The 23,055-nt window shown below is 40.5% G+C and overlaps 2 protein-coding genes across 3 annotated transcripts in view; one reads left to right on the forward strand and one right to left on the reverse strand.

The window, feature by feature from the left end:
* The first annotated feature begins 314 nt into the window (after nt 1-314).
* On the forward strand, nt 315-18,714 carry prpf19 (pre-mRNA processing factor 19). The gene is made up of 16 exons (XM_082178088.1): nt 315-516; nt 1,165-1,314; nt 2,375-2,451; nt 5,076-5,217; nt 5,315-5,388; nt 6,448-6,513; nt 6,603-6,644; nt 6,759-6,833; nt 8,283-8,358; nt 9,217-9,326; nt 9,452-9,607; nt 9,789-9,858; nt 11,392-11,565; nt 13,386-13,468; nt 13,571-13,676; nt 18,332-18,714. The coding sequence occupies exons 1-16, from the start codon at nt 498-500 to the stop codon at nt 18,427-18,429; spliced, it is 1,518 nt and encodes a 505-aa protein (XP_082034214.1). The 5' UTR covers nt 315-497; the 3' UTR covers nt 18,430-18,714.
* Nucleotides 18,715-20,394: 1,680 nt separating this feature from the next.
* Nucleotides 20,395-23,055, reverse strand: part of pcdh12 (protocadherin 12) — a 13,047-nt gene continuing 10,386 nt past the window's right edge. For both annotated transcript variants that reach the window (XM_082178075.1, XM_082178074.1), the window contains one exon: nt 20,395-21,595. In XM_082178075.1, the coding sequence (XP_082034201.1) occupies nt 21,240-21,595 (356 nt within the window). In that variant the 3' untranslated portion in view covers nt 20,395-21,239. The remainder of the gene's footprint in view (nt 21,596-23,055) is intronic.

Genomic DNA, 23,055 nt, shown 5'->3' on the forward strand with positions numbered 1-23,055 from the left:
TTTACTCCAAATCTGTTGAAACACAGGCCGCTAAAAATACAGGTACAGCTTTATACGTGTAAGTGAGTTTATGCTCCAGTATAGAAACACACCTGTTGTTTTGCAATAGAATATATGTCACGTGGTGCCTGTGACATTTCTCAGCGCAAGCCAATCAGGCCGTTTGTGATTATCGAGAAGACTTTCTATTTACACGCCCATTACCAATTGTACAGATTCATATATTTAAAAGATTATACTTTTGCGCACAAATGTATGTGGATGTGGTGCGCCTTATGGCGGAAGCCCGTCGGTTTCTACTTCCGCTCTCCAGTATCCCGTCATGCACCGGTGTTTGAGCGGCACGGCATCTCAACGTGTTCCGACCGTCCTGACTCAGGGCATGCAGCGCCTTGACTGAGATAAAAGCACTATCTCTGTGTGGATTTTACCCCGGTGGATGAACTGATATATCTCCAGCTTTACTTGAGAAGCGGAATCGCGTCTGTTCGAGCGAGATGTCTTTGGTTTGTGCGAGTAAGTGAGTTTGTTTCAGTTAGCATGAGTGATTAGCAGGGTTAGCTATTGTGCACATATTAGCAGAAACTTTGTGTTTGAGAAACTACGCTTTAATAGCGATGCTTTCTTCCGCGGCTCTGCTGTATTTCACTAAACTAGAAGCGCATATATGTGAAATCTGACGCCTGAACTTCTGCTTGTGTGTCTGAAGCCCGAGCTAACTCTGTGTCGGCAAGCAAAACACAGGGAAAATAAACATAAACGGCAAGGTTTGTGAAGTCTAGCCTAATTGTTGAGTTTAAACATTAGATAATAACGTATGATATTGATTTGATGAATAGTGGTGGAACTATAATGAGGTATTTTGTTCTGCAGAGGAAGGAAACTTCATGTTTGTTTGTTGCTTTGAATGAAACCAGTTGGTCCTAACGCAACACTTACTTTATATTAATGTGTCTTTTGATACACTTAGTAATTATACTTGTAAGTGCTGAATACTATTAATGATCATGTACTTTCAGGAGTAGGGTTTAGTTCAGGGTTAGTTGCATGTAATGACGCACAATGTTTTGTTGTTATCATTACCACAGTAAGTATCATCACCGAACAAGGACACTGTAAAATTATGTTACATGATCTCAAATCCAAATCTTGTCCTCCTCCCAGTCTCCAACGAGGTTCCGGAGCACCCCTGTGTCTCTCCTGTGTCCAACCAAGTGTTCGAGAGGCGTCTGATCGAGAAGTACATCGCTGAGAATGGAGCGGACCCCATCAACGGACAGCCTCTGTCTGAGGAGCAGCTCATCGACATCAAGGGTACACACACTCGGCCCACCTCACAGTGTTCTCAACGGCTCACACACAACCTCTGAAACCTGACACTCAACGCCAGAGACACACCAAATCTGCAAAACTATACACTAATTATTGGTCTTAGACTTAATAAAACACTTTGCAAACCACAACACACACTTCTCTATGTAACACACAAAAGTCTAACAGGAAGAATCTTGATTTCCTTTTTCAAACACAAATATCAAAACACACCAGTAATTCATCAGAGCCTCACACACACTACTCACATGTGCTGCAAACACTCATTGCTACTGAACACCAGTCAATCAGGGCTTTAGAATAGGCTTATAAACGGGTCAAGTTATAGGTTCTTCGGACTGTGTAATACTGTATTCACAATCACAAACGCTTACAGTAAAAATAAAAACTGTAGTCAACATTTGAAGTGGATCAAAAGCTTTCATCAAAGTTATACATGAATTTTGATCAATACCCGTTCTTGTGTTAGGACAACTTTGAGCTTTTTTGATCCACTTACAGTACTGTACTCAACTGTACTGTACTCAACTGTACTGTACTCAACTGTACTGTACTCAACTGTACTGTACTCAACTGTACTGTACTCGACAGTACTGTACTCGACAGTACTGTAGTTTGGTTTCAATCTTGCTTTCGTGTTTAACATGAACTTTTCAACATCTCTGCCAATTACTTTCACTCTCGTACAGAAATGAACATATGAGCTCATGAAAGAAGAGCTTTAGGATTTGAATAACTGTATATGATTTATCCAAAAATATAACATTATGACAAAGGTGTTTGCAACGTAAGACAAATGTTTGCCTTTGAGATGTTTGTGATATTTTGAATACAGTGCTTCATTTTGCAAGAGATGTGAGGCATTGTGTGTGTGTGTGCAATTCTTGGATTTGGGTGTAAAGTAAAAAAAAAAAAAAAAGAGGCAACGTTTTGAAAATGTGTGTGAGCAGATGAAGAAAAACTATGATGAATGCACAGGTCCAATATAATGATCCACACACTCTGTATGGCCACGATTCCAATGTGTGTTCCTCTCTTTCAGTGTCTCACCCCATCCGCCCGAAGGCTCCCTCTGCCACCAGCATTCCTGCCATCCTCAAATCCCTGCAGGACGAGTGGGTGAGTTCCCGACCCGAGAACAAGGGTCTTCTCCACAGCTGAGTTTGTCCAGGGACGAGGTTCTTCTGGGTATTTCAGCCTAAAGTCCTGACTAGGGTTGGGTAATATTTCGGTTGAAACATTCCCCTCTGCTTCTCCGAAACACTCAAGCATCATCACCGCATGTGATCGCTAGTTAACCCTCGATGCGTACGATCGTTCACACCGGTGTGATTAATGCTCAGATTGCGTGATCATCAGCTTCACGGTGTTTACAGTGATGCGTTGTAAATAACGCTCACCGTGTGCAGGACATGAGTCATGAGAGCTGTGGTGTTTGGCCAGAGAAGGAAACATGTGGAAGTAGTGCTGAGATGTAAAGCTGGATCACCAGAATACAGACTCTGCTGTTATTAGCACTGTAGTGTTATTTAGTGTTAGGTTATTGTAGTTGGGTTAGGTGGCTTAGGTTTTATTGGGAATTTATGATGTAAATGTGTTGTTTTGTATTTAGACTACTTATATTTATATATTTACTATAAAAAAATATATTCAATTAAAAAAAAATATATATATATAAAAAAAAATTCAATAATAAACCGTTCTTTAATGTCATTCACCATAGTATCGGTTCAGGCACCGGTACTGTTTTAAAAGTATTGATTTGGCACCGGTATTGAAAAAAACCCAAACGATCCCCAACCCGAATCCTGACCCATGGGAATCATACAGATCAGTAACACAATTTAAAAAAGGAGGTCAGGAATTGGATACTTGTTATAAAATGTAAATTTTGATTCCTTTGTGTTAATTTGAATGACTTTAAAGCATTGGTGTTCGCTCTGCTGCGCACTCTCAGAAGAAGAGACTTTTATGTGATTTTGAACCATTTAAGCACGAGACTCAGAAGCTGTTTTCTGACATCACTAATATTTCTGCGGCGTCTCTATAATAACACTGATCAGACAAAGAGAAGATTCACTCATTCTTCACTGAATAACCTTTGCAACTATAGTTGTAATGTATATTTTATTAATAAAGTGCAGTGTTATTTTACATTTGATTCCAGTTTCTGAACCTGAAAATCTGGAAACACTTCTTTAGCCTGTTGAGTTGTTCATGATGTTCAGCTACAATTAAACGTTTTGCAATAAGACTAAAAATAAACATTAATAATATCTAATTTTTTTTTTTTTTTTTTTGCCGTATTGGAATCAAAATTAGAAATTGATAAGAATCGAAATCGATAAGTAGAATCATAATCGTATAAGTTAAAGTTCAAACGATACCCAACCCTAGTGTCTAGTGTATTTAGCTCTAGCAGTGGCAATAATGGGCTAGCGGTGAACAGTTAGAGACGGGTGAGGGCTAAGTTGAGTAAAGCTAGCTTATCTAGCTAATGTTACTAACGTGGTGAGAGGTAGGGCTGGCACTTTACATTAGAGAATTGATTGCACAATCGATCGGACCAACCAATGCAAGTTTCGAAAACGAAAATAGGTAATGGATTTTAACGGCTTCTCTCGGAGCGCGTCCAGCTCATCACGATACACCCGCAGCGAACGCGTGTCACACAGCGACTGCAGGCTCACACACACACACATAACAGCAAATACTTCTGCATAATGTGTCTCTTTTTACCACAAAACTGTGAATTCTGCTGGTATTCAGACAGTCTCAGGCACACAGACTCGGGTTACGGTCTACAATCTCCTACGCAGGAGAAATTAGTCTGACATGTCTAATGGTAAACTCAGCCATGTTGAAGCCGGCAGTGATGTTTCTCACTGATGTTATGGCATCACACTCTGCTTATTGTTTTTGGAGAATGTTGCACTCCTGTTTGTCATTGTGCACGAAACTTCACGCCAATAAATCATCAGGAATATTTGCTGACTTGTGCACGTCTCCAGCCTCTTTACGTTCGTCCTAATGCATGTTAGTTGTCCGTGGATTTGTCTATATTTGGCGTTTAAAATGTCTTTAGACATGGAAAATCGATTTTACAATCGATTCAATGAACAATTGTCTCAAAAATCGAACAGGATTTTTTTCACAAAAGTGACAGCCCTAGTGAGAGGTTCGGCTGAACACTGGCTAGCTTTACATGCACAACTTCTGTTTCAGTCGGACTGAATTCATTCTGATTGATGGATCTGAATGTAGTGTATAACCATTGGTTTTTTATTTGTTTTAAACAGCAGATTTAATTTATCCATTTCTGGTCATAATTTGGAGACGATGATCATATGAACCGTTGTGCTGCTGCTTATATTGTATATAACCGTCGTGTGTGTGTATGAGCATCTGAAACCAGCACTGGTGGGCCGTTGTCCTGCTCCACTTCACACACACACAGAGAAAGGAGGATTATTGGAGGACGAGACACTCATTTACATGACACTTTATTCATCAGGAACAACAGCTCGTTCTGCGCGTCACACATCATTACACTATTTCTACATCACTGCATCAGATTTCAGTCCGATTGAGCCGTCAGTCTGATTCCTACTGGATTATTTGTGTGTATGTAAGCGTAGCCAGTGTGAGTGACAGTGGACAGACGCTGTTCTGGATACGTTTATTTTTATTTTACTTGATTTATCTCATCTGTGTGTGTGTGTGTGTGTGTGTGTGTGTTCCAGGACGCAGTGATGCTGCACAGCTTCACCCTGAGACAGCAGCTTCAGACGACTCGACAGGAGCTGTCCCACGCTCTCTACCAGCACGATGCCGCCTGCAGGGTCATCGCTCGCCTCACCAAAGAGGTCACCGCTGCCCGAGAGGGTAAGAGAGTGTGTGTGTGTGTGTGTGTGTGTGTGTGTGAGAGGTCCTCTCTGAGGTCGTGACGGACAGCACTCACCTGTTCTTCTTCTGCTCGCAGCTTTGGCCACGCTGAAGCCTCAGGCTGGACTGGTGGCTCCTCAGGCAGCTCCTGCTTCCCAGCCCGCAGCCGTGGTCAGTACTGCACATCACACACACACACACACACACACACACACACACACACCACTGCTGCTTCATCTGCTAGGCGTTAGAGGCGGTGTGATGAATGTGCTGTCGGGATGATAAAGCACAGCTGTGGGAGTCACTCACACTTTCACTGTGTGATGTAGAGTCTGTCCACATCGCCTGATGTCGCTAGTCTTCAAAATGGCTGAAAAGCTAAATTTAAATTTTTCTTAAATATTAGCAAATTCCAATTCTAAAAGCTACACTGAATGTTAGAGGGAAAAGGTACTGTTTTGTCTCCTATGTCCGCAAGCGAGCGCAGTAGGCAAATATAAACCAAATCAAGCGTCGCATCTTTTATTAAAATTAAATGACATTCACTTATTAAAGTGCAATTAATAACATATATTTAAAAAACTATTTATCTTTGTTAAAGCTACAAAAGTAATCTTCTCTTTTCAACCCTCTACACACACCGTGGCAATCGAATCGCCATTATCTAGTCTTTTTCTTTGTTACCCTCCAGACTGATATGCTATCTTACTATATATAGTCCCACCAAATCAGCTTATCTTTGTTAAATGGCACAGCTTTTTAAATATCAAAATGTACACTCTTAAAATCAGTCAATCAAACATTATATTATGCTAATCAAGCATTATTTAATGATAGAACTTTAGTAATTAGAACTAAAACTTGATAATCATGCATGAACGCATATTTGTCGTTTTAACTGAACTTAGGTGTGGTGCGTAAGATATTGTTCGTCATTCTGTGTTTCTGTATTTAAAAAAAAATTATAGTAATTGATAATAATTATTATGAAAAGATGATAATCCTACTACTGATTCTGCTACTAATAATGACAATATAGCCTACAACACATGAGGTTCATGAACGTTAATCACGTTGTCAGCACTATAGTGTACAATAGATCGAACTGATAATCGATTCCGAGTCAAGAATCGATTATGAACCACAATAATTGAATCATGAGATTCTGGAGCTAGCATTCATGGCACAGTCTAGTGTAGTGTTTGATTGTAATGTCTGTCCCCTGTTTAGGGAGCCGGCGGAGAGGCCATGGAGGTCAGTGAACAGGTGGGAATGACCCCGGAGATCATACAGAAGGTGCGTGACACACAAGTGTTCATCAGGGATATGATTGTGTGTGAGATCACATGTTCAGAAGTGATCAAACTGATCTCCTCTCTTTGCAGCTCCAAGACAAGGCCACCGTCCTGACCACCGAGAGGAAGAAGGTGCGCTTTCAGTCGTTTTTACGTTTAATTTATGTGCTTTTACACATGTTCTTAACCTTCTGTGTGTGTGTGTGTGTGTGTGTGTGTGTGTGTGTGTGTGTGTGTGGTGTTCAGAGAGGAAAGACCGTGCCGGAGGAGCTGGTCAGAGCAGAGGATCTCAGCAAGTATCGTCAAGTGGCGTCCCATGCTGTGAGTAACCAAGACATGAGCGTTTCCCATTGTTCACTCCATAGCTCTGCTCCCAAACATACGAGTTGTGTTCCCCAAACACATCTGTGTATCTCATATCTGTGGTTTATAACTGAGAATGGAGCACTGAGTTTGAACGCTTCTCACTGGATGTCCCAGCGCTGTGTAGTGACGGTGTCTCGTGATCCAGATGGGTCCGCGATAGGGGTGTGTGATAGATATCGTCTACAATAATACCATGTCATTATCCAGAATGTCCCTCACTTCACTAAAACACATCTAGAGTTGCACTCGTACACTACATGTAGTCTAGTAGGTGAGACTAGTGCACTTGTGCGTTTAGAGCGCACACTTTCACTGCGTGATTTACTCTAGTAAAATCCTTTTATAATGACCTCAATATTCAACATAAGGGGCAAAAATACCTCTGGCTTTATATTTATATAATTTAATATAGTTAATCAATATCACATGAAGAGTGCCGTTTATTTCTCCAAATGTCAGCATGATTACAAATGTGATCTTGTTTATTGAGCTGTTGTGAAAAACAAAAGTTAATATTAAGTGACTTGCATTTTAGACACATTGCCTGTTTTTTACTCCATTTCACCAATGAAAATTGTTCCAAACAAAGACACAGTGGTGTTTCGATACCGAATGAATGATTCAATGACTCGCTCATTAAGACAAATGCTTCGTTCCTGAATGAATCAGTTGAAACTCATTAACTCACTCATTAACAGTGACTTAATTTCACATTTAAATTTTTACTTTTTAAAAAAAATCAATTTAAAATATCAATATTCAACGTTTAAAACATCTGCACATTATTTCTGCATGTATAACAGCAGGTTAAACACATTGATCTGCATTTAACAGTCTGTGTAAAAGCATCTACTCTTCAGATGCAGCTTCTGTGTTTCCCTGCAGTGCAAACATGCATTTTGTTCAAACTGATTTCATTTAACAGGTAACAGCCCTATTGTGTCTTATTATAATAGTATTTGATTAAATGTAAGAATTTGACACAAAAGATGATGCATATATTTAATTAGGTTAAAATGGATTTATAAAGGTGGAAATCAATGTAAACTGATTGTAAAAGATGATTTCTGTCACTGCGGTGAACTGACCACAGAATATGAAGAATATCAGGAACTTTGAGTCTCTGTCCACGAACCTGCCAAGGTACACACACACACTCATTAAAATATCCTCTAAATATTATCTATAAAATCCCACAAAAATATTGAGAGAATTTTTTGTCAATATCGCACACCCCTAGTCCGAGTAAACTGGTGTGATCGCTGTACCAGTACGACCTTTCCAGTTGGTCTGAGAAGAAAAAGGCTCTCAGTCCGAAGCCCTGGCTATGTGTGTTTATGCTTTTTACAATATTGCGTTAGCTCAGCAACATGCAAACATCAAGCTTTGTTTTCCCCTTCACAGGGTCTTCACAGTGCCAGTGTACCAGGAATCCTCTCTCTGGATCTCTGCCCAACAGACACCAACAAAGTCCTCACCGGTACCGTTACAATACATTCACACCAGGCCTTAAAAAGTCAGATGTGTCAAATTTAAGGCCATCAAAAGTCTTAAATATGTACTCGCCCTCAACCTATCCTAGGTGTAGATGACATTCTTCTTAACACAGAGTTATATTAAAAAATGTCCTGGCTCTTCCAAGCTTTATAATGGCAATGAATGGCTGTATGTTTTTTGAAGTCCATCAAAGTGCATCCATCTGTGATAAAAGTGCTTGACGCGGCTCTGAGGGGTTAATAAAGGTCTTCTGAAGTGATGCGTTTGTGTAGGAAAAATATCCATATTTAAAACTTTATCCACTAAAATAACGAGCTTCCGGCAGACGGCCTGGACAAGTCGACTTACACCTAAAGAGTAACACTTGACGATGTAGATGTAGGATTAGCGTAAGCTTTGACGCCTCTCGCGGTTCAAACACACAGCGCTGGGCAACCGCGTTCATCATTACGCCGTGCGTCAGTTCAAGTGTTGCTCTTGTGGCGCAAGTCGATGCGTACGGCCATCTGGCCTTTATTAACCCCTGCAACACTTTTATCATGGATAGATGCACTTTGATGGACTTCAAAACACACACTGCCATTATAAAGCTTAGAAGAGCCAGCACATTTTTTAATATAACTCCAATTGTATTCGTCTGAAAGAAGAATGACATATACACCTAGGATGGGTTGAGGTTGAGTAAATCATGGGGTAATTCTCATGTTTGGGTGAACTATCCCTTTAAGTTTGATTTTAAAAACCCTACACACGAATACGACATGATCACACGTGGTCAGATTAGAACATGTGTCTCCTGTGAGCGCTTGCACATATAATTACACAGTGTTTTTCTCTTCAGGTGGTGCGGATAAGAACGTGGTGGTGTTCGACCGGCGAGAGGAGCAGATTGTCGCCACCCTCAAAGGACACACTAAAAAGGTCTCGTCCGTCATCTACCACCCTGCTCAGGTATGCCCTCGCTCCTCACACACACACACTCGTCCATCAGGAGGTGTGTGTCAGATCTCTCCTGTGCTCTCACACACACTCGTCCATCTCCAGATCTCTCACCGCTCTTCCCCTGTTCTCCTCAGTCGGTGGTGTTCTCAGCGTCTCCGGACAGCACGATCCGCGTGTGGTCGGTCACTGGGGGAAACTGTGTGCAGGTCATCAGGGCCCACGAGGCGGGAGTCACCGGCCTCTCTCTGCACGCCACTGGAGACTATCTGCTGAGCTCCTCTGAGGACCAGGTAACACTCACTCACTCACACACTCACTCTCACTCACTCACACACACTCTCTCACGCTCTCTCTCTGTCTCTCACACTCACACTCTCTCTCACACACACACATTGTTACATATGACAGTATGAACTGTATGAATTGAGAGCCCCTTTAACTTGTTTATATATGTGTGTGTGTGTGTTGTAGTATTGGGCCTTCTCTGATGTGCAGACTGGACGTGTGCTGACTAAAGTCACTGATGAGACCGCTGGATGTGGTATGTGTTCCAGATATTAACCATATATTCTGTGTCCTGTTGATAATATAAATATTAATTAGGGATGCACCGATACAAAAATTCTGGCCGATAATTCTTTGTTTGAAAGCCGAAAAGCAATATATTGGCTGATAAATCTACATTTTGTGATTTAAAATTAAAACAAATCTCACCATTTATAGCCTTGTCCCAAACACACAATTATAATGTTCTCATAATTTTATGTAGTCTATATGTCAGACTTGTGCTGCTCATCCTTTTTTTAAGTGATTCCAATCATATTTCAAGCAATTCAAACCCATCATGTTGAACAGTGTGTATCTGAAGGAAATAATACATTATTTATCAGCTTTAATATACCGGCCAAATCTTCTTTTATTAAAAATGAACCTATATCGGCCGATAGCGATATGGTGGCTGATATGATGCATCTCTAATATTAAAGGGGTGGTTCAGGATTTTCGACATCGGACCTCATTTTCAAGTGAGCCTGGTTGTTATTCATCAGTGGAGACAGTTTTCAAAAAAAATCATCCAGTCCTTACTTTTGGATAGTTCGCCGGTGCTAGGCTAGCGTGAGTCAACGGTGCACGTTAGCCTGCCATTAAAAACAGTTTTACTCTCTCCACAGTTCACCAAAAGCTAATAAATGATAACGCCAGACTATCGATGTAATGTCTGTTGAGAGAATAATGTTAGAAATCAAAGTACCCTTTCATCACATTGCATTAGTTATCATTTGTTCCCTGTATTTATAAGCAGTCTACAGCAGCGGCGGAGTTATATTTGGTTACCTAGGAAACCGAGAGAGCCGGTCCACATAACAATCACGCAAGTGTATTTACCTGCCGATGATGATGAGACTTTTGCCTGAGATGCAAGAGTACTTTGATTTCTAACATTTTTCTCTCAACAGACATTTACATCGATAGTCTGGCGTTATCATTTATTAGCTTTTGGTGCACTGTGGAGTGGGTAAAACTGTTTTTAATGGCAGGCTAACGTGCACCGTTGACTCGTGCTAGCCTAGCACCGGCGAACTATCCAAAAGTAAGGACTGGATGATTTTTTTTGAAAACTGTCTCCACTGATGAATAACAACCAGGCTGACTTGAAAATGAGGTTTGATGTCGAAAATCCTGAACCACATTATTTATGCGCTTTGGAACTAAAAACTCTTCTTCAGAACTAGTTTAATGTAACACGCAGTGTCATTGACAGCAGGGCCTGAATTGTCTGGAAAATGGGAATATTCCCCCATAGGCTCTACCTGACGCATCATCAGTCTTTCCTTTCCTCAAATCTCAGTGTAAACTAGATTTGTACTGTTTCATATGTCTTGCATTAGATCATTTGAATGTTCTTGCCAACATTGGCTTCTGGTTGAAATGAGTGAATGTAAATGTATAACATGCATATAAAACATATATTGAGGATCTCCAAAAGGCTGAACAATATGTTTCCCACAGCCCTTAAATGTGATGAATGCTTGTGTGTGAATAACCTGAGGTGTTTCCCGCTCTTCTCCTCCAGCTCTGACCTGTGCTCAGTTTCATCCCGACGGCCTGATCTTCGGCACCGGCACGGCCGACTCTCAGATTAAGATCTGGGATCTGAAGGAGCGCACCAATGTGGCGAACTTCCCCGGACACTCGGGTCCTGTGACGGCCATCGCCTTCTCTGAGAACGGCTACTATCTGGCCACCGGTAGGTCACATGACCCACACAGCGCTTCATACAATGCTGATTATTACTGTCAAGCTGCTTTGGAACAGTGTTAATGTTGTAATATCTCTTAATTATGAAACTAATTTCAGCTTATAGTGTCATTATTCAGCTCAATTCAAAACAATGTTGTTTCTATTCAGTTTAATAACTGTCAATAGTTATGTTTCCATCAGCATATTTTTATGTGTTTTAGGATAGCGCATAATAAAATGCAGGATGGCAAGTTCATAAATTCTAAATCTTCTAAAAAATATCCGATAAGACATGCATATGTTAGAAACACATTCACCAAATAAGTCCCTCTATGAGCAAAGCAGACTAGAGCTTAAATCGGGCCCAAAAAATCAAGCCCGACCCAACCCGAGCCCGAGCACGTCGTGCCCGAGCCCGGCCCGGCCCGACACGTTTACTGTAATTATGAGCCCGAGCCCGATTTAAACCCGACCATTTTTAATATGTGGGCCGTTATAACCAGGGGCGGCGCCAGAATTTTTTTAAGCAGGTGCTGCTGTGCTCATTTAGGCTACAGGGGGAGCTGCGCAGTTATATATATTATATAAATACTATTAATAAATGAGCAAAAATTGGCCACTCAATATTCAATCACAATTAAAGTTTTAATTTTATTAAATTGAACAAGCACAACATTCAGCATTCAATCAAATATTCTTAAAGATTTATTATTATTAATAATGTTACTTCAACATATTGTTATTTCAACATAATATGTGTGAGCAACAAGCAAGATGTGCATTTGTAAATTCGGTGACAGCGTGTGTTACGAGTTTCAAATGGTGTGACCGCGGCGCGCCGGCGACTCCATGTCATGATTATAATGTCTGCTATATTGCTTTTTATGTATTCAAATCCAGGCAATTGGTTGATGAAAAATGTATTAAAATTAAGATACAATTTATACTAAACGAAATTCACTTTAAAGAAAAGCTTTCTTCAAAACAAAACTTAACAAACTTGAAACTATGTGCTTATTTAATGGCTAAAACACGTAGGCTACTACAGACTCTCTTTTTGTACAAATTGCAGCACATTCATTTAATTCTGAATTTTGCACATGTAAGTTGAAAGGCATTTGTTTGTGCATAGTAAAACATATCTGTAACATTTATCAAGTTCATGTGCGTGCAATTATCTTAATGAATAGACCTAATGCGACAAGGAAGAAGCATGCAAACTGCGTTGTTTGTTTATTCAGAAATAGTTGAATGGATCGGAAAAGTAACAAAAGCGGATATTGAGGCCTGAGGCTGACTACTATAATCATTTCTGTCATGGCAAGACTGCTTGTCTGTTCATCGTCGAAGTTTTTTTCTGTTCATAGGCGAGCAGCGTGCGCATTTAATGCACGAGACAAAGCCAAGACATTATGTTGTCACTCCCCACGACTAGTTTAAAATGTGTCCATACCTCCGATTTTCCTCCAAACTTGCTCAAAGTTAATTCTCCTGTTTTAATTTTTTCTTTGCTTCTTCAAGATCCATGTCGCACTTAGAATAGCAACTTAGAATAGCAACAGAATAGCCTACCCTACAGCACCACAGCAGGTGTGATGCGTCACGCGTGCGAGACTGCGAGTGCGAGTGGACGAGACGCTGGGCATGACACGTGACGTGCTTTATCAAGGGCCCGACCCGACCCGGCCCGAGGACAGTGGCGGGAAATATCGGCCCGACCCGGCCCGGGCAGAGAATTAAAGCTCTAAAGCAGACCTCTGTGGCTCAGCGTCGGCTGTGGATCTCTGGATGAGTGTATAATGGTCCTGAGTGTTGTTTGTCCCACAGGTGCTCAGGACAGCTCACTGAAGCTGTGGGATCTGAGGAAACTCAAGAACTTCAAGACAATCACTTTGGACAACAATTATGAGGTGTTGTATAAGCCACAGATGTGTATAAGAGCATGTGCTCTTCATGAGTTCCTCACTGTTCTCCATGAGAGCCTGTCTGATGTTCCCCTGTGTCTCCTGTAGGTGAAGTCTCTGGTTTTCGACCAGAGTGGGACATATCTGGCCGTCGGTGGATCAGACATCAGAGTTTACATCTGCAAGCAGTGGTCTGAGGTGCTCAACTTCTCTGGTAGGTCCTGCCAAACTACTCTCTCTGTGTGTGTGCGCGCGCGTGCCTGAGTGTCCGAACACAGAATAATATCATGCACATGATTGGAACAGGTAAATGGTCCTGAAAGAAACACTTGTGCTCCTCGTGGTCAGAAATGAGCGCATTGTAAATGAATGAGAGGAGTTTCCTCTAGTGGAAGCGTTTGGTACTGCAGCCGAACACACTCTCACTGAAAGCTCATTCACTGACATATCAGCCGCACATCTGGAGCACGACTGGTTTAGATTTATGGCTTTCATTTTCTCACAGTTTTAGAGTAAAACATGTTTTTGAAAATATATATTTCATAAAAAAATTGAAAATAGTATTTTTCATGTTTTTCATAACAATAAACGTAAAATTATTTTTAAGTTCACTTTTTAAAACTTTTTTTCACTTCAATAATCTGCCGAGTGTGTTCTAAGTATTCAAGATTTACAACAGTTTAAGTTCAGGTCAATGCTAAAAAAGTGAATAAGTAAGGAATAATTGACGACAGGCCGTTGAATTATTAGAAAAATAATGCACACCCGAGGTGGTAATGCGGTCACGACGCGAAGCGGAGTGGCCGTTACACCTCGGGTGTGCATTATTTTTCTAATAATTCAACGGCCTGAAGTCAATTATTCCGCTTATACTACAGTTACCACACCTCGAAACATTGTTCAGATTATGTATTTCAAGACGTTTGTAAAGTTTTTGTCATTAAAACGCTCTTGTATGTAGGACTAATTTCTTACGCATCTAATCCCATGCCTCCGTTGCTAATTCCAAAACGTCATTTCAGAGTTAGTAACGGAGGTTTGAGCCGCTGATAGCAGACTAATGCTGAGTTAGGGTTAGGGTTAGGTAGAGTTAGTAACAGAGGTTTGAGCCACTGATAGCAGACTAATGCTGAGTTAGGGTTAGGGTTAGGTAGAGTTAGTAACGGAGGTTTGAGCCGCTGATAGCAGACTAATGCTGAGTTAGGGTTAGGGTTAGGTAGAGTTAGTAACGGAGGTTTGAGCCACTGATAGCAGACTAATGCTGAGTTAGGGTTAGGTAGAGTTAGTAACGGAGGTTTGAGCCGCTGATAGCAGACGAATGCTGGGTTAGGGTTAGGTAGAGTTAGTAACGGAGGTTTGAGCCGCTGATAGCAGACTAATGCTGAGTTAGGGTTAGGTAGAGTTAGTAACAGAGGTTTGAGCCACTGATAGCAGACTAATGCTGAGTTAGGGTTAGGGTTAGGTAGAGTTAGTAACGGAGGTTTGAGCCGCTGATAGCAGACTAATGCTGAGTTAGGGTTAGGGTTAGGTAGAGTTAGTAACGGAGGTTTGAGCCACTGATAGCAGACTAATGCTGAGTTAGGGTTAGGTAGAGTTAGTAACGGAGGTTTGAGCCGCTGATAGCAGACGAATGCTGGGTTAGGGTTAGGTAGAGTTAGTAACGGAGGTTTGAGCCGCTGATAGCAGACTAATGCTGAGTTAGGGTTAGGTAGAGTTAGTAACGGAGGTTTGAGCCACTGATAGCAGACTAATGCTGAGTTAGGGTTAGGTAGAGTTAGTAACGGAGGTTTGAGCCGCTGATAGCAGACTAATGCTGAGTTAGGGTTAGGTAGAGTTAGTAACGGAGGTTTGAGCCGCTGATAGCAGACGAATGCTGAGTTAGGGTTAGGTAGAGTTAGTAACGGAGGTTTGAGCCGCTGATAGCAGACTAATGCTGAGTTAGGGTTAGGGTTAGGTAGAGTTAGTAACAGAGGTTTGAGCCACTGATAGCAGACTAATGCTGAGTTAGGGTTAGGTAGAGTTAGTAACGGAGGTTTGAGCCGCTGATAGCAGACTAATGCTGAGTTAGGGTTAGGGTTAGGTAGAGTTAGTAACGGAGGTTTGAGCCACTGATAGCAGACTAATGCTGAGTTAGGGTTAGGTAGAGTTAGTAACGGAGGTTTGAGCCGCTGATAGCAGACGAATGCTGGGTTAGGGTTAGGTAGAGTTAGTAACGGAGGTTTGAGCCGCTGATAGCAGACTAATGCTGAGTTAGGGTTAGGTAGAGTTAGTAACAGAGGTTTGAGCCACTGATAGCAGACTAATGCTGAGTTAGGGTTAGGGTTAGGTAGAGTTAGTAACGGAGGTTTGAGCCGCTGATAGCAGACTAATGCTGAGTTAGGGTTAGGGTTAGGTAGAGTTAGTAACGGAGGTTTGAGCCACTGATAGCAGACTAATGCTGAGTTAGGGTTAGGTAGAGTTAGTAACGGAGGTTTGAGCCGCTGATAGCAGACGAATGCTGGGTTAGGGTTAGGTAGAGTTAGTAACGGAGGTTTGAGCCGCTGATAGCAGACTAATGCTGAGTTAGGGTTAGGTAGAGTTAGTAACGGAGGTTTGAGCCGCTGATAGCAGACGAATGCTGAGTTAGGGTTAGGTAGAGTTAGTAACGGAGGTTTGAGCCGCTGATAGCAGACTAATGCTGAGTTAGGGTTAGGTAGAGTTAGTAACGGAGGTTTGAGCCACTGATAGCAGACTAATGCTGAGTTAGGGTTAGGTAGAGTTAGTAACGGAGGTTTGAGCCGCTGATAGCAGACTAATGCTGAGTTAGGGTTAGGTAGAGTTAGTAACGGAGGTTTGAGCCGCTGATAGCAGACTAATGCTGAGTTAGGGTTAGGTAGAGTTAGTAACGGAGGTTTGAGCCGCTGATAGCAGACTAATGCTGGGTTAGGGTTAGGGTTAGGTAGAGTTAGTAACGGAGGTTTGAGCCGCTGATAGCAGACTAATGCTGAGTTAGGGTTAGGGTTAGGTAGAGTTAGTAACGGAGGTTTGAGCCGCTGATAGCAGACTAATGCTGAGTTAGGGTTAGGGTTAGGTAGAGTTAGTAACGGAGGTTTGAGCCGCTGATAGCAGACTAATGCTGAGTTAGGGTTAGGTAGAGTTAGTAACGGAGGTTTGAGCCACTGATAGCAGACTAATGCTGGGACACACGACTAGCTGACACATTCTCTGACTGTTTTCATCGACATGATCGACTGCAGCAGATTTTAAACACCGACTTTGAACACAGACTGAACGCGCTGAACACGCGCGGGCATGATCAGTCAAAGTATCAAATTACATTCATAACCGGCCTTAAAGTGTGTTCCCGGCTTTATGCAGTTATTAATGCAGTTATTAGAGAGAGATGTTGCAATAATGAGACAGAAAAGCATGTGCGTCAATATTATTATTTATTAATTAATTCAATTCGTTTGAATTAATTCGTTCATTCTTTTTTTCTTTCTATTATTGACAGATGACAGACTAGCCAAATAAATGAAACCCAAAGCCCTTTTAACAAGTAGGCCTATCAATAATTATTTATTTGTTAAATTATCTGCAATAAAAATCCGTGCTGCAGGACTATCCATTTATTTAGCCTATATTCAGTTTAATTTTCTATTGATTAGATAGGACTTTATAGTTTATTTATTCAAATTAAACTGCATGTTTCTATTGATTGTGAAGCTAGACATTGAAAATTGCAGATCAAGCGCATGGGGCGAAATGCTTTTTTTTTGTTATGAATTGTATCCTATTTTCCGTTATTACAGTTGACTACGCGAAGTGATATGGAACTGTAATGCGGTCAAGACCTGCCTGGAACTACTTTAGCCGTGCGTTTCCCTGAAAATAATGCACACCTTAGAACGTTCGTCAACCAATCAGATTCAAGCATTCAACGGCCCTGTAGTATAAAGTGATTATAAATGCAGAGTAAATATAATCAGGGTTTCTGCGGGGCATTAATGTCATTAAATGGATTTTGTGAAAATTAAGGCCTTAAATGGCATTAAACATTTACAGTTTTGAAGAAAATTTTATATTATAAATGTATTTGAATATAGCCTTCATAATTAATCCTTTTTATTTGCTGTTGCTAAATATGTACATTAGTGTGATAAATACGCGGTGCCGGTTTGGTAATGCTTGCGGCCGGAGACATTTATTATAGGTTTATGTGAGGATTGTTTAAGTTCACTGAAATTAAAAGTTGTTGGGTTTTTTTAAGCCTAATGTTAAAAAATTGTTAGCTTTCAATTACTGTAATGTTGGATGGCTATAATTAATGTTTAAAATTAGAGGGGGAAATCATTTTTATCCAGACATCAGTAGCTGTATTAGTATCAGTGAGACTGGCCTCTACATTCATTTGTAGATTAACTGTGAAATTATTACATTATAAAATATATAAACCTATACAACATTTTACAGTTTTTAATTCCGATTAATCACAGAAAAAATGTGATTAATCGAGTTATTTTGGTTTAATGGATTGACAGCACTAATATACCCGAGGTTAGTCGGGTCATGTGTGGCATTACAAATGTTTAAAAAAAGGCATTACATCTAATTTGAAGATTCCTGCAAAACCCTGATAATATAGCACCATAAAATACCTTAGAAATACAAAATATTAAATAAATAAAAATGATCGAACTAAAATATAGTACATTAATTTGATTGAAATAAAATGATAAATGTTGGTCCTCTTGGACCGACACACACGAGCAGCACCAGAGGGGTGAGGAGTGTGTGTTTAGCAGGAGTGATGTGAGCTGATGTGTGTGAGGAGTGTGTGTTTAGCAGGAGTGATGTGAGCTGATGTGTGTGTGTGTGTGTGTGTTGTAGATCACTCTGGCCTGGTGACCGGCGTGGCGTTCGGAGAGCACGCTCAGTTCCTGGCCTCCACCGGCATGGACCGAAGCCTGAAGTTCTACAGCCTGTGATGATGCGGAGGACATCAGTCTCTGCTGTCAGTGGTCAGCTGTGCATGTGTGTTGTAGATATACATCATCATCATCATCATCATCGTGATGAGTTCCTCTGAGGCGTCCAGAACACACTTCAGGCGCTCCTCTTCTGTCACTGCTCTTCTCCTGTCCTCCTCTAAGCTTTGATTGTAGGCTGGTAAACTCTGTTAGTGTCCTATGACTGTTCTTCTTTTTTTAATCATTTTGTGGACAATAACAACAACTGTGACATAGATTCCAATAAAGTTTAAATGGTTTTTATGTATTGTTCTGGTGTGATTTTCATGTCCATTGAAGGTCGTTGCAGGAACTGCATCTAATCGAAAGCCAAAGCACTTTCATAGTGACTAAAACCCAGGGTTGGAGCAAACTAACCTGAAACACACCTGGATATCCTCCTAAACCGGCTTCATTACAGGCCTCTGGTGTTTCGTCTAATCTAATCTTCCAAATCCAGAGTGTGATGTGTAGATGATCCACCATAGTGTGCCTCATATCGGGAAATTCTCAGTTTGTGTAAATCCACTTGGGAATCAGTGAATTAATTTTTTCCCCACGTTAATTTCACACATCTAGTACAATTATGTGGTTATGTTTCATTAATACAGTGTTTACTTTTTCCTTGATTTACCCTGAAAGAATGGAAGTGAGTGTGACAACATGCCCCATAGGTGGGGTACATTATAAACATGACCATATGACAGATTAAAATATTATCTGATATAATCAAACAAATGCACAAGACAAACTAAAATATTTTGTCAATAAAATACAATGAATAAGTTGTTCATATAAAATAATGGCATTTTTTAAATAAAAAATAAACGCATTTTTGAGTTTGACAACAAGCACAAGGGAAAACACAGCATAGTTCAAAACAATAATAATGAATAATTTATGAACTCTTTATTTGCCTTTTTCTTCTGGTTTTTCAATAGACTTCATAAAAGTAACACACTGTGACAACATGCCCCGCCTGCACACCTGGGGTTTAAACCCGGCGAGTGTGTTCTGCTGCTGAGATCAGCAATATATGTTAATGTGTGTTTATATTTAATGGGTAAAAAAACATTTTTAAATGTGTCTTGCTTCTAAGAGTTGCCACTCTAAAGGTTGTTGTACTTGTCCTATAATGACAGTAGAGTATTTCACTGATGAGGAATGATCATGAGGAGCTGAGAGCCAGCAGGGGGAGCCCATCATCTGTCATAATTCATACACACATAATGCAGGGATACAGTTATTCAGTATTGTACAGACGTCCTCCTTCAGCTCCTGCTTCACTCGTCTTTCTGCTGTCAAATCTGCTTTTTTTATGAAGTGAATCTTAGAGTAACTTTGAAATTGTTAGTAATATTTCAAGATGAACACTTACTGGACTGAGGCGACTGAGTTTTGATTATAAATCTTAATTTAAATTTTTTTAGAAAAGTAAAATATGATCATCAGGCTTTTGATTAAGGTTTATTTGTTCATCTCTCAATCATCGTTGTATTGCATTGCACTATATGTTTTAAAACTATAGATCATAAAACTACGCATTAAAAATGGTCTTAATAAGACTATTATTGGCAGATATTGATAGGCTACTTATATGCATTTTAAGTAAGTATCTGTTATACTGTTATTAAGATCACATTGATTTACATTACAATCATGATATTTTTGTTCATATAAATTTCAGCATCTGCAGCGAATAGCATATTTTTACTTGTTTTCAGAATAAAACAGCTGTTTCCTCCATATTCTCACTACCATATCAGACTATACGAGCCATAAACACCTGGTGGATCAAATACATATCCACCTGCTTTTATACAACCGGTAAGTAAACAAGAAGTTCTTCAAATTGATGTTTGTATTATTATTATTATTATTATTTGTTTTAATTTTGAATTCGTTGGGACATAAATGTTGAAAAAATAAAAACAGCACAACGAGTTTGTCAAATCCTTTATTTCGCTTACATGGTTTACAAGCAGAAAAAGTGCTGACAATTATGAATAAAAAAGCACTACACATAGGCCTATACAAAATGATATTGCAAAAAAAAAATTATACATCTTTGTTTTGATATCAATAACTTATGGCATTCAAAGAAAAACCAGTAACACTCAGAGCATAACTGAGTTTCGTCATCAGTGCTTCGCAGTATTTACAGTGTTCGGCTTATTTCTACGTTTAGGACTATTATAGCAGTCAAAGCACAAACTGCAGGGTGAAGTCACATACCCAGTGAATGCTGTTACAAACTAATATTCACATTAGAGAAGTGACATGAAAATCAAGTGGGAGTTGATCTCAGACCTGCAGATTTAGTGAGTTTGACGTGTTCAGGAAATATAACACCGTTCATCAACACACACACTTCAAGCTCACCAGTTAACGGTTCGGCTCAAGGACTTATGAAACAACTACATTATTTTCATGCAATAAAGGGTTGTTCTTATTTTTTTTATTGTTGTAAAAATAAAAAACGTTCTTGTCTTGGCCTGTTCCAGACAGACCTGGTTGAAAGAAGGAAGACATTATTAGGGATTTTTAGAGGTCAGGCTCGTGTTCTTGAGGCGTCCCAGACAGCAACACTGTGTCAGCCCAGATCCGGCCCACATCCGGGTAATGGTAAATGTAGAAATGTGGAAATGTGGAAATGTGGAAAAGTGAAGCTCATCTTGTTTTACAGTCTATGGTTTAATCCAGATGTGGGCCGGATCCCCAAAATGACATGGCACCAGAAATCAGAAATGTTTTTTTCTATTGTTGTGGCATAGGGTTGGCGCACTGCATTATGGGGGAGTGTGTGTGTGTGGCGTGTCTAGGCCGAGCGAGCGCCTGTACGCGGCCGAGAGCCTGTAGAGCACATCGGCCCGAGGACACGACTGGGCTTCGGCCTTCTGGGTCAGGAGCATCTCGAACAGAGAGCTGACCTCGGACATCAGCGCTCGGCCCTCCAGCACGCTCTTCCCCGGGCTCTTCCCGAAGGTGGAGAACGAGCTGGGGTCGTCGGGACGGGCCTCGGGACCCCGGGCATCAGGGGACGGGGGCCCGTCAGGGACAAACAGGTTCTCATGGTAGTCCGCTGTCAGAGGGAGAGAGAGACGGGCCATCCATGCTGGATCGGGGATGTCTGAGAACACGTCATCTACACAAACAGAGAGAAGAAATATGGCAGAGACATGTTATACACTGATATAGTTGATCAGAGTACTTTTAACATTTACAACAGCATGGATAATTCAAAGTTAGCTATAGGGTACGAGAGTATGCTGTATGGTGAATTAGTCACGGCTGAAGGGCGTTGTTAGACTTAGACTTATTCACGATACAACACTAGCCTTTTATTAAATATTAAAATATTAAATAAATATTAAAGCCATAAAATATGTATCAATGCCACTTTCATGAAGTAAAATCACTAAAAGCATTCCTTCCGCTGGAAAAAATAGTCCCTGACCGTGAACAGCAACAGAAGTTACATACATTATTTCTCCATTAGATGGAGACAAACACTGTCTTTATGAGTGAGTCAGTCAGTAGAGGAGACTTTTACATTGAAAGGACTCAAACTTGTGAACATGGAGAAGGAAGACGCTACTGACAGACGGGAATGACACGGGAAAACCCTGACTGTTCAAAGAACAAGATATCGCAGCGGACATTCAAACGGATTTTTTATTATGAATATAGGACTGATCTACTGCAGGTACACTCGCTCACTCGATCTCTCACCATACTCTACTCTATAAACTTCAATCATAGACTGTAAAAAAAATGTCTTCAATCAACAATATCAATGAGATCAAACATCTGTTTGCGTTGCTAAGAGTGGTTGCTAGGGGTGTTGTGTGTAGGGATACATACAACCGTTGGGTGAAGCGGCCATCAAGGGCGGCAATAACCGTTTAATAAAGAGATAAACTCTTAGAAATAAAGTTCTGTGGGTTCTCTATAACTCTAGGGTTCTTCACACAGTTTTGAAGAACCCAAATGCCAGAAAGATGCTATATAAGGAGAAATGCATAATACTTTCATGTTTAACAGCTTATTTGAGCTGTTTTCTAGTGATAAAGTATGTTTGGTTTAACGTGATAGTTCGCCCAAAAATGAAACTTATGTCATCATAATTTAGTCACCCTGAATTTGTTCAAAATGTGTATGACTTTCTTTCTTCTGCTATACAGAAAATAATATATGCTGAAGAGTGTTTGCAAACAAACACTGACTTCTACTTCCATTCTTTTTTTGTTCTTTAACACTTTTTATATGGAAAAGAGTGGACAAAACAACCCATTTTTTCCATGACTGAAAAATAATTGTGCAGTTTTCATACAGACATATTGACAAGAAACATTTGTGAAGGCTGCCTAAACCTGCTGAGTCTTCACTTGTTTACTGGTTTGAGTTTGTGTAGAAGGAAAACAGGATGGCATTTATCTTGAGTACAGTAAACAGCCGTTTCCTCGTCTTCATCAGCACTGCGGGGTTTACTGAAACACACATGAGTATCGACAGCACCGCATGTCTAAAAATGACACTCTTAGCCACAGTTTTACAGGGAAAACGAGGTGATTCAGTGCATCGGTAAACAAGGGAATTACCGTC

Source organism: Leuciscus leuciscus (genome assembly GCF_965113295.1).
Source record: "Leuciscus leuciscus genome assembly, chromosome: 8".
In the NCBI taxonomy this organism is placed as follows: Eukaryota; Metazoa; Chordata; class Actinopteri; order Cypriniformes; family Leuciscidae; genus Leuciscus; species Leuciscus leuciscus.

What these genes read in the sequence shown, in the direction of transcription:
- prpf19 (XM_082178088.1), top strand. An exon ending in GGTCACCGCTGCCCGAGAGG is followed by an intron (nt 5,218 to 5,314) that starts GTAAGAGAGTGT and finishes TTCTGCTCGCAG; the next exon opens with CTTTGGCCACGCTGAAGCCT. An exon ending in CACCAACAAAGTCCTCACCG is followed by an intron (nt 8,359 to 9,216) that starts GTACCGTTACAA and finishes TTTTCTCTTCAG; the next exon opens with GTGGTGCGGATAAGAACGTG.